The 12485-nt window shown below is 36.4% G+C and overlaps 1 protein-coding gene across 36 annotated transcripts in view; it reads left to right on the top strand.

Moving 5' to 3' along the window:
- cacna1ba (calcium channel, voltage-dependent, N type, alpha 1B subunit, a) overlaps nt 1-12485 on the top strand; it is a 96408-nt gene that overhangs the window by 36232 nt on the left and 47691 nt on the right. For all 36 annotated transcript variants that reach the window (XM_026211538.1, XM_026211551.1, XM_026211547.1 and 33 more), the window contains exons 7-8: nt 4697-4800; nt 11720-11835. In XM_026211538.1, the coding sequence (XP_026067323.1) occupies nt 4697-4800; nt 11720-11835 (220 nt within the window). The remainder of the gene's footprint in view (nt 1-4696; nt 4801-11719; nt 11836-12485) is intronic.

Below are 12485 nucleotides of genomic sequence, written 5' to 3'. Positions count from 1 at the left end.
AGTATAGTATATTATTTTTTTGAATTGCTGAACAAAATTAAGCATTGCTTGGTAATTGGTTGACCTTAACTGGTATTATCTAATTGTGTACTTAAATTTAACGGTTGACAGCTATTCAACCTCCTTCATTACATACCTTTCTATCAAAGTTATCTGACATTATCAAGATGTATTTGTTCATATTTTATTACCATTTAATACCATGAATGTAATCCTAAATTTGAATCCAAGCAATGAAATGTTTTTTCTGGTATTCCCCATCACTCTTGGACTTTGTTTGTGTGACATTGTGTTATTTATGTCATGTTGTGTATCTTTGTAGCACTCTAAACAGTAGCATCTACCAGGTGGCTGTGTGACGCTGTACAGTGACTCAGCCGACAGGGTGATCTGTGTGGTGTATATGGTGACCATGTTCCCTGGCATTCAGCATTGTTAGTATGATAGCCCTATAGATCAATTTGCTGTTAAATGTTTAAAAATAGCCCCGCAGGGAGCATAGATGGATCATGTTTGGATCCACAAGAGTGTGCCAAGTCCTGTCTGCTCTTGTGGTTTACTGAAAGAACATTCACCTATAAAATAAACCCTTTCTTCGTACTGCACTCAATCTTTTAATGCTTTGTGGATTTCTCTTCTAGTTTGCATTGTTTTATAAGCCACAATTTTGGACAAGTAAGTAAAATAGTTGTTTTGTTTTGTAGTTTTGGCATCAGACAGAATGTAGATGGTTTTACAGTCTGTTGCAATTATGAGCGTAATGACCGCTGGATGGCTGCTCCCTCGAGCAATAGCACACTGTTTCTCTCCTCCTATAAGATGACATCCTCCTTAAGTGTTCTTCTGCACACTGGGCTTTCAGTCCTCCGGGGTCCTTGATGAGAGGTCTAATGACAGATGAATATTCCTAAATCTTGCCATCCAGACCTTGCCTCTCATAGAGATAATCTGATTAACCCAGACACAAGAACTTTACGTCAGTGGAACATTAGAGGCTGGTATGCGTTCTTCCTCATCCTCTGTGCTCTTCAATTCTCTGTAGACACACTGTATAAGCGGCTCTGTTCCAAAACTTCTTTACTTCCTACTGCCTAGTAGTCAGATACCTTCTAAAAGAGCAACTAAAAATGTAATTGAAGCTCATAACTGACTGATTTGGAACTATTTATATACCGTAAGCAGATATATAAATACACCCCACCAATTGCATTCCACACAGGATATTTGATTTTAAACTGATTTCAACAGTTTGGTGTTAGCATGTTGCTATGCTAATGATGTGATTAGCATCAAAAAGCATAGTCAATATAATAACATATATAATAACAAGAATAATTTTTGTTTCCTTGTGAAAAATGTATCCTTGTGGCGCGGCTGACACAAAAGAGTGTACGCTGCCTGCGTTCAGCTCATATTCTCCAAAATGGCGCTATGGTGATGTGGAGAGAAACAGAGGAGACAAATTGTTGTTTTTTTCATGTACAAAAATTCTCTGCACTTCATAACGTTACGGTTGAACCACTGATGGCAGATAGGCTATTCTGACAACGTCTTTCATACTTTTCTAGACTTTAACAGTGTCATTTATTTGTCACAAGGCTCCCGGTTTTCATCTAAAATATCTTAAATTGTGTTCTGAAGACAAATGAAGCTTTTACGTGTTTGTAACGACATGGGGGTTAGTGATTAATGACAAAATTTTCATTTTGGGGTGGAGTATCCCTTTAAGATTTCTACAAAAATATTAAGCACCTGTTTTCAACACTGATAATAATACGACTTTTTTTTTTTTTTGAGCACCAGATCAGCATTTAAGAATGAAAGATTGTCTTGACACTGAAGACTGGAGTAATGGCTACTGAAAATGTACCTTTTAAAATTACATATTAAAATATATTTTATTATAGAAACTGTAATAATATTTTAAACTATTATTGTTTTTACTTTATTTTAGCCAATATGGTAGCATAAGTTTATCTGTTTTATTATTTATTTTTTTATTTATGCTAATTTTTTTTTTTGCTTTTGAAAAATTCCAGTTGTGAAAATACTGGGATTCCCTTGTGAAAATTAGCATAACAATGCTAAATGTGATCACACCCAACACAGGCTCTGTCTCACTAATCAACGTTAAAGGCAAGAAATAGACATTAATAGAAACAGTAATGCCAACTAAGAGAAAGATTTTGCTCAATTGATTTGTCCCTTTAGGCTCTGCTGTCTCATTGATGACAGTGCAGTCATAGGAAATGAATCAAATCTCTAATTGTCTTTAGTGGGATGAGAAGCACAGCCTCTGTATTCATATACTGTCTCTGAATTTATTATATGCCATTCTCGCTTATTTCTGTTTTATTTATACATACATTTCTGGAAAAGTGGGTAAAGGATAGAGGAGCCACAGTATTTGCTATTGGCCATTTTACAGATGTATTATATAGATATATCTTTTTTACAGTGAATGGTGAAAGAACAGTTGTGATTTTTCCACATGACAAATAGTTGAAGATGTCAACAAACACAGCAACAGCATAAATGTAGGCAGCAAAACAATAAATAGTAACATAGCTTTATTTATTCATGCCCCAGTGCATTGCTGAGAACTTGATTACCACATTTATCACAGTTTTATTATCCACAGATTCCACATCTTGCTTAGATATTCTCACTTTTCACAGAAATTCAGATTTTTTTTTGTGCTTCTACTTTATGTGCAGGGCCGATTCAGATGTATTTGGTGTACCTGATTTTTTCAGACTGTATGCTTTTGCTGGTTTGCACAGATCTTTTAGTAGTTCTGTCCCATTTACAATCATTTGCAATATATAGATACATTTATGCATGTATTAAAGTAGCTGACATGAAGGTTATATTCCATATAAAGATTATCTTTTAGTTATTTAATCATTAGCCAATGCATACATGTTTTACTATGTAGGAGAGAAAGTTTTTTTTAGATGAACTAACACTTTAAGTTTTGTTTTAAGGCTGGGCAGTATATCGAGTTTGTAAAATATATATTGATGTATTATTTACAAATGATGTTAGGAATGAGGCAATACTATTCATATCGATATAGGCCTATTTAAATATGAGTGCAGAATAGAGGGGGATACCGCGAATGTTATTATAACCCTGTTTGCACATAATATACTGTATGGAATAGCCCACTTGGTTACATTCACTATTTTTGTTTTTAATATGAACATTGTTTTATTGGACGGGATGTAAAAATAAAATGTAAAAAATAAATATACCGATTTTGTTTTTCATCCAAAAAAAAAAAGAAAAACGTAGAAAATACACCTGTATAATGTATATCGCCATTTGGTCAAAAAATACTGAGATATGATTTTTTTTTTATTTTAAATGTATTCACACCTCACAAAATGTGATAAGGAAGTTGGAATGGAAGCACTGGATAATTGGCCCAGGTTAAATTGTTAACCATTATACTGTCTCTCATGTCTGGTTAGCAGATGCTCTTGTCATTACTGTGGTAATCTTGTGAAGACTGTATTCAGCATTCCTTCAATCCCCATATCACTCTAGAAAACACAAACCCATGATGCAAGGGCTGCAGAAATCATCTACCCCAACCGACCACTGAGACAATATCATGCATTTTGGCTACTGAACACATATTCTTTTAGTATGTCAAGTCAATTTTCAGGCTTTAGCGGAAATGTGGGTGATCCACCATTATATCTCCCACCCTCTGAATGAGATGAAACTGTTTCAGTGCTGTCTCCTTTTTTCCTGATGTCAGGTGGTGTTCATCCAGTTTTAAAAGATGCATCACTACAATTCATTTCACACCACAAGGATGGCAATATTTGGCAACCCACCCTTCGCTGGACTTGGTTTAGAATCTGTTCATTTTTTAAAACAAAAATGTTTGGCTAAGGATACTATTATATTGTCATCTTTCATTCGGATGCATGAAACCGTAACCAATATGGACTTTAGCAGCAATAAATAAATAATAATTCAGAAGAAGTCAGTTACACAAGTTCCCTACAGTGCTGTAATAAATGTAATACTCAGAGGAGTGGAGATGCAGCAATGGAATTTGGCTCTGACAGCTTTACTGCTCTTGCCAAAAATGCCATTTTAAAGCTCAAGCAAGAGAGATAAAGGGACAGAGGTAGGCACGGCGAGCCGGTTGCCTTAGAAACAGCTGTGTAAGAGAGTAGAGGGGGTTTAAGGATCTGTATGTTACTGCTGAATCAGCATTCTCCATGATCCCTTAACAATTACAGACAATATGTTAGAGCAATTTGTGAATAAATGGGCGCTAGGAGAGATCTTCTCTTAGCATGCCTCATAAGCATTTTGTGTAAGGCCCGGTGTTGTATATGCTGGTGAATCAAAGAGAAACACTGTCACTTCCACTTACTAGTCTAAAACGAACATCTTTACAGAGCGGTGACCAGAAGATTGGCTTTCACATTCTTTTTTACTCTTGCAAAACCCTGGGAACTCTGCAAAAAGCAATTACTTAGACAATAAGAAGGATTATGGCTGTATAGATAAGGATGTGTTGTTGTGAATTGTGTTAAAGAGATTATTAGAGGGATAGGGGGTTGAAGAAAAGCCTGTGGAGATTTGGTCTCCTCTAGGTTCTTCTGATGTTTATTTCTCTCTGTACCTCTCTTCCTCTCAGTTTCTGCTCTCATTACTTCTGTCTTTGCAGGCCAATGATGCCTCAGGGAACACCTGGAACTGGCTCTACTTCATCCCTCTCATCATCATCGGCTCTTTCTTCATGCTCAACTTGGTTCTGGGGGTGCTGTCAGGGTGAGTCTGAAATCCGTCATAAAAATTAGGAACTCTGTGTTGTACACATGCAGGTAAACTTTTTTAGGATTCTTAAAAAAGTTCCAAAAAAAATTATTTAAGGTAAATTCCTGGCTGGGGGTTGATAAAGATGACATTAGTCATTAATTGTAAAACTGGAACTATTTAATAATTTATATATTTGAGAATGCCTTATTTTCAGAAATTAATCTAATTAAAGTCAAATTTAATTTAAGTAACAGAGAGTGTAGTGAGGAAGGATGTGCTCAAATTTGAATTTAGCTTGAATTCAACTGAATTCAGATTATTTAGGTTATTTTTTTTCCTTTTTTATTTTATTTTTTAGAATAATATACATTATATTTCAGTTTAATTCAGTATAATTACCCATAAACTTATTATCATACAACCTATGGGATATTTCCAAAAACATTAGGTGGTAAATTATAACTCTTTGAATTATAGAAGTATAAAAATAATTGAAAATTATTATTCATTATTGCTTTGAATTCCTATTCCTTGCTATTAGTTGAGACTTCCAATCATTTGCATTTGGTCAGTTCAGTTCAGATTTCAATCCACGAGTTGAAAGGAATCTTGGTTTGCAGTGTTGTCATATGATAACACATACGGGTCTCAGTATAAAGGGATGCAAATTTCATACAACCCACTAAACTAATCGTTCGCTTTTAGAATTCATGATCTTGTTTGGCAGCACACATAAATTTAAACAATTTGGAGCCAATACAAAGCATGCAGTTCCATTTAATATATATACGAGAAGCAAACAAACAGCATTCCTTTAAAATTATTCAAGGGATGCATCTTATAGCTATTAGGTGGGCTCTTCTGAAATAAATGGGCTTTCCAAAACCCTTTAAAGCCTCGTAAAATAATTTCTGTCCTACAGGTTGGAATCTGTTCACCTACAGCTTATGCATATCCAGAGTAGAAGCAATGTTAAGTGCAGTAGAGCCCTGTTTCTCAATTCGATTAGGCAGCTTTATTTTGCCAGTGCAGTGTTGGTCACAATTAGGTTTTTCCTCCATCAATTGTGATTGAGCCAAAAGCCACATACGCTCTCTATAAAGCAAATAACACACCCTCACACTAAAGCATCTTTATTTTTCCCTCATGCTTTACGTCTCTCTCTCTCTCTCTCTCTCTCTCTCTCTCTCTCTCTCTCTCTCTCTCTTATTCTCTCTCACACACACAAATACCGTTTTAATGGAAAGTCTCTGGACGAACGCTTTGTGGTGAACTCTAGCTGCCGGTGGGATTTGAATGTACGATTTCCTGGAAATTTTCAAATGTTCACTGTATTTCATTGAAGGGCTCTTCATGTCTGTGATGCTGTTGTGTGGCATTCAATATTTATTGTTGCTCCTTCAGAGGGACTCTAACGTCCTTTGACATCTCTGCTTTCAAGGCTTTAGTCGAAAAGATTCATTCTCACGTGGTGATGCTGGTCCCTCTCTCTGAGGAGTACAGTAATCCCAGAACGACAGGAGAGCGAGTCAGATCAGAGTGAGAGTATTCCTCTTCATGCTTTATCTTTGGCATCATTTCATCAAAGAAAACCGGAAAAAAAATGGATAACACAAAAATAATGAGCAGCACAGTGGGTGTATTGTAAGCAGCAAATCATTATAGTATAATGATTTTTCTAGGATCGTGTGACACAAAGTAATTGCTACTGAAAATCCAGCTTTGCCAATAAATTACATTTTAAAATATATTTAAAAAGAAAACAATTTTTTAAACTGTAATGTTTCAAAATATTTTTATTGTTTTTAATCAGTTCAATGTAGCCTTGGTGAATATAAGAGACTTCTTTCAAAAACATAAACAAACCCTAGATTTTTTGACAGAAGTGTATGAAACAAATAAGACAATTGTTGACATACAGTAAGATTATAGAGCCATTTCATTTGGCTCACATTTGGTGTTTTTGAGAAATAAGAAGTGTTTGGGTTTTGTGTTTCGATTTTTGAACATTGCTCGAGACATTACTGAGATTTCTTCAAAAATCGAAGTGGAGACGTGAGGTTGCTTGGAACTTATACACAGAAAACAAATCTGAGAATAAGACTTCAGCAATAGTACATTTGTTTGCACAATGCAGTTGTCACTCCTGTAGTGAATCAAACGCTGTGTGTTATAATGCTGATGAACTTGCCACTGTGTCCCTGTAGGCTCTTTCAGTCCCCATCCGCTCTCCATCTCTGTTCTCTCTTAATTTTCATGCTCTCTCATCGTCCTTCAAGTAATTTTATCAGTTTCTACTCTTACTGTGTGAAATTTATTCATTTAAAGCTGTTTTTAGCTTTAAAGGTGAAACAGGCCCTCAAAGACATTCTTGAGAGGATTTGCATTTAAGTTTTTTTTTTTTTTTTTTTTTTTACAGTTACTACTGCCAGAAAATGTTAATGTGCACAGCACATTCAGGGCAGGGAAGTGTGTTTCTGTGTGTATGGAAGTGATAGAATATTTATGCCATTATATATTGCCATACAGGGATGGCAATATATATTTTTTTGCTGTGAGAGCTCTCTAACTGTGTATCTATCCTCATGGTAACCTAGTTCAAAACTACAGTGCATTCAAGACTGCTTGCGCAGCCCCCAAATTATCACACTTGTAAAGGCTTTCTACAAACTCCTTCTGAAGTGTGAAATGTCTGCACACCACAGGCCGCAAAGTATGACGGGAGCTCAGGAGCAGATCTAATTAGGTTGTGTAAAGTGTTACATAAAGGCATGGCACAGGCTTCTCTAGCTGTGTCCTTCTCTTTGTGAGAAAGTGAACTGGCCCAGAAGACTTTGCAGCAGTTATGTTGTTTTGTTTCCGTCGCTTAGACATATTTAAAGGGGGGGGGGGTGAAATGCTCGTTTTCACTCAATATCCTGTTAATCTTGAGTACCTATAGAGTAGTACTGCATCCTTCATAACTCATAACAAAAAGTATTTAGTTTTATTATATTTATAAGAGAAAGATAGTCTATACCGTTTTTTTCCCGGAAAAACACGAGCGCCTGGGGGCGTTACGTGTGGGCAGAGCTAAAGAATCACGAGCACCATTAGGCTTTTGCGTTGAGAGCGTTTGGAAGCTGTGACATTACCGTGAGGAACAAAACATCATCCAACAACGACGTCTCTATGTGGTATGTATTGAAACTGTATATATTTGATTAGCGGTTTTGGAAAATGACTAAGTTCCACTTTATGTCGTCTTTTTTTTGTTTTTTTGTACATGTGGAAAGTGCAGTTTGATGACAACATCGCATGTTGTTTACTTGATGTGCTTACGCGCCGATAGCTAAGTTAACAACACAGAGATATTTAAAGCAGTTTTACTCACCGCCTGCGGCTCCAACACACGATCATGACCCTTTTTCGTTGGGACTGCATTATCCTTAAGAAATAAACGATGTGCAAATACGGCGTCAAACTGGGCCTTGTTTGTAAAACAAGCATCTTCGAAATGCAGGGAACAAACACAAACACTTGCACAACTCCGTTGATGCTCTGTAAAAATAAACTCCATCCACTGGTCCCTTAATGCTGTTTTTTTTTTTTGGTAATCTGTGCAGGGTTGTCTTGCTCTGGCAACCAAAAACTCTCTCGCTTTGATCAGTGAATGTCTTTGCTGTGCTCTACGGACGTGTGCACGCTCTTCCAGGAGAAGTGCCCTCAGGACCCATATAAGGAAATTCCGCTCCATCTAACGTCACAAAGACCCATACTCGATAAAAAACTTTCCGAAACTTGTGACAAACCGGAAGAAGTATTTTTGGAACAAAAATACTTCTTCAAACGTACAAACTAATTTTTGAAACTTTGTCCATGTTTAGCATGGGAATCCAACTCTTTAACAGTGTAAAAAACTCAGTATGCATGAAATAGCATTTCACACCCCCTTTAAGTCTAATTGTCTTGAATATTATATTATATTATATTATATTATATTATATTATATTATATTATATTATATTATATTATATTATATTATATTATATTATATTATATTGTCTTTGTTTTGTTCATGATGGTCTTTGCTGAATTTTCAATTACTTCAATATTCAGTGTCACATGATCCTTAAAATATTTAAATGTGCTAATTTGGCACTAAATAAATATTTCTTATTGGTATATTGAAAATTATCAAAACCATGCCTTTTCTCAACAATGAACAGAAAAGAGTTTATTTGAATTAGAAATCTTTTGTGCCATTTTAAATGTCTTTTCTGTCAATTTTAGCTGATTAACAAAAAATAATCCATTTAGATGGAGCATGGCGTAGCATGTCATCATGCATTCTTATTCCAATAGTGTTTGAAATGTTGGTATTTGTTGGAGAAGTGTGAGGGAACCTTTAATCATTTGTGGATGCACTGGTTGCCATGGAGCATGCTGTGTCTCTCAAGCTTGTGTGCGGAGGCTGGAGGTTAGTTCACCTGTCTGACCATGCTGCCTTCAAAGCAAAAGGCCACTGTGAGGCTTCATGGAGAGACGAGAGGACTGCCACGAGGTGGGGGTTTCGAGAAGAGGTGGGCAGCCGTGTCATCTTCTCAGTGGGTAGTTGCGCAGCAGGGATCCAACTAGAAGGCAATTCATAACCATTTCATCTTTATCTCTCTCACCCCACCATGGCCTTTGTCCTTAACTGCATGAGCAGCCCTATTACCAGTGACGTTTGCTTCATATAGCACACCTGTATTTACCTGAGAAATTATTTATTCTTGAAACTATTTTTTGTCTGAAAAAATTTAAACTAAATCATTTTAATACAGGCATCAGTGTATTATAATTTACAGCATGAAAAATAGATAATTCATAGATAGACCCCCTGCAGTGAAAATCAATTGTGTATGAAAAAAATTAAATGAGGATCTTTAAATATCTCATTTTGAGTATCAAAAATGAGTTTTAAGGGACTCGGTTATTGACTGCGGGGGGACTTTAAAAATGAACAATTCTCCCTCAGAGAGGGAGAAAAAGAGCCACTGATTTAGTATTCCCTCTCTTTTGTCACACACTCACAACAAGTACACAGATTCACTGTCATTGCCACTGCAATGCAGGGAGGAAAAAATTGAGGATTTCCCCCACATTGTCATGTGGGAGTCCTGCTGAAGAACGGCGTATTTTGTGTGCTGGATGATAGTGTCAGCATCACAATCTTAAATGGATAGTTCACCAAATTTATTTTTATTGTGTTATCAATTAATGTTGTTCCAAACCTGCATGATTTTCTTTTTTTGTGACACACAAAACAAGATATTTAAAAACATAAATCTATTTTTTGACCACACTGTAAGAGTCAAATGGGTCCAGTGGGGTGTTGCTTTTGGATCCCATTGATTCTTACTAAAATACATGGAAGCCTTTATTCTAAATACACATAAAAAAAAAAAACATTCTCACATTGTCTAATGTAATATTTACTCTCTTTTCTGTCTTCTAGTGCTTTCCTATTTTATTTTCTCCTTTGATTTTTTTCTGTTCACATTCCCTTCCTGCTTCGATCACATTCTCAGGGAACATTTTCATTCCAGGAGCGTTCTATCCTTCACATGCTGTCCACTTTACTTTTGTTTTCTTCTTTTCTTTGCATTTATAGACCTTTTTTCACCTCCTTTCTGTACGCTCTACGCACCTGTTAAAGAGTAATGGTGGTCAATCATCACGCTGTCCTCTAATTGGCATGATAACAGATGGCAGGTTGTGAGGGGGCACAGACGGTGCATTTTTTCCCTTATGTGCTCCTACATAATCATGTTGCAGAGAAAACGGTAATGCTTATGAAAATGAATGGGACTCATTTAATGACCAAGTCCAAGTAAAATATGCCTCTCACAGGCAATGCATGGCTATTTGTCAGTAAATGCCACTTTTTTCGACCTAAATATCTAATCAAGGTGTCACTCACTACACAGTTTTGTCATACTGTGGTGTGGAAGTTAGATTAGATGAGAGAAACAGTCTAGTAATGTAATGGACTGACTTCTGTTTCTTTGTGGGGCTGTAACATCTCTTGAGGAAGTTAATCAACCATTTGCATATGTATATATATTTTTTTCAGGGTTCTTTGATGAATAGAACTTCATGAGAATGGCATTAATTCGAAAACATTTTTGTAACACTATAAATGTCTCACTTTTGGTCAATTTAATCCATCCTGGCTGAACAAAAGTAGTAATTTCTTTAAAATAAAAATCCCACTGAACCCATTCCTTTGAACGCCATGATAGTAATAAACACAATATTTTGAAATATATTATTTCTACAATTTGTGGGGATTTTAAGTCAAATTTTTAAATTGTTTTATTGCTTGTCATTGCACGTTTTATGCTATATGCTGTTAACGATGCTGCCAAAATGGGTTAATGGGTCTTTATTAAGCAGATCTAATGAAATCTACAAACCTATAAATCTAGATAGACTTAAATAGTCAACGTAATGCATCATCCTGCGATTATATTTAAAAATTAATATAAGAATGGCTTAACTATTTGACTTTATATTAAGTTAGGATAGGAGAAAGAATTTTAACCATTAAAAATAAATTGCACACTTCAGCTTTAAGTGAAGCATAAACTGTAGACTTTTAGCCGTTGTTTTCTATTGATTCTAAAACATTGATTTTTCTACTGCTCTTGCAAATGTGGATGCCACACCTTTTTTGCCTACTTGCTTTTTTCTCTAACCATTTTGGTGCATTTGTGTTGTTCACTTTTGCTTTACAACCAGGTACCTTATGGTTGCATCAAAGAGTGTATTTGCTTTTGTAGATGCATCAGTAGATGCATGCATGCTTTTGTACACATGACCCGTGCCATAGAGCAGGGCTTCCCTGATGCCTCTGTGCAGTACAGTGTGTTCATGGATGTGTGTTTATGTGTATTTGTGCAAACAGGGAGTTTGCAAAGGAGCGAGAGCGTGTGGAGAAAAGGCAGGAGTTTCTGAAGCTTCGCAGACAACAGCAGATCGAGAGGGAGCTGACCGGCTACCTGGAGTGGATCTGCAAAGCAGGTCGGTCTCTCAAGTGAACAATATCTTCATTAACACTTGACATATAATATCTCCACAGAACCCATTTTCAAATCCAGAGATGTTCATGTGCTTTTCAAGATTACACCTGAGAATTATCTACATTGCAACCACCAGAAGGCCTTGGTCTGTTCCCTACAGAGTGTTCTGTCCCCTTGTGCTTTTTCTCCCATGACTGTTTATCTCACTCGCTCCCCGGATGTCTTCTCGGCCGCGATGGGAGCTGATGTATCCGTGCCCGTCTGTTGCTCAGCACTTCCTCTCTCCATGGCAACCACATATATCCTTCCACTCACTCCACCAGCTGGTTCATACCCTCAGTCTTCCCATGACTGCCTGTAACAGCTCTTTCATCAGCCAGGACTCAGTGTGTTGGTGCTTTCCGTGGCTGTGGATTTGCTCTGATCCGGGGCCAGTTTAGTAACAGACCTCAAGTTTTTCTCAGGATTTTCACTTGTTTATACTCCATACTCCATCCATCAATATTAATGCTAATATAATTAGATTGCAGTATTTGTACTGTATGAACAGTGTGATACTGCGTTCCTAAAACTGCACATAAAGTAAAATTATTATTATCATAACTAAACCGTTTTGTGTACATTACATTCATGACCATTCAGATGTAAATT

The sequence above is a fragment of the Carassius auratus genome, chromosome 30, assembly GCF_003368295.1.
Source record: "Carassius auratus strain Wakin chromosome 30, ASM336829v1, whole genome shotgun sequence".
Lineage (NCBI taxonomy): Eukaryota > Metazoa > Chordata > Actinopteri > Cypriniformes > Cyprinidae > Carassius > Carassius auratus.
Note: the sequence above shows the minus strand (reverse complement) of the source record. Positions and strands in the feature narration are given on the sequence as shown.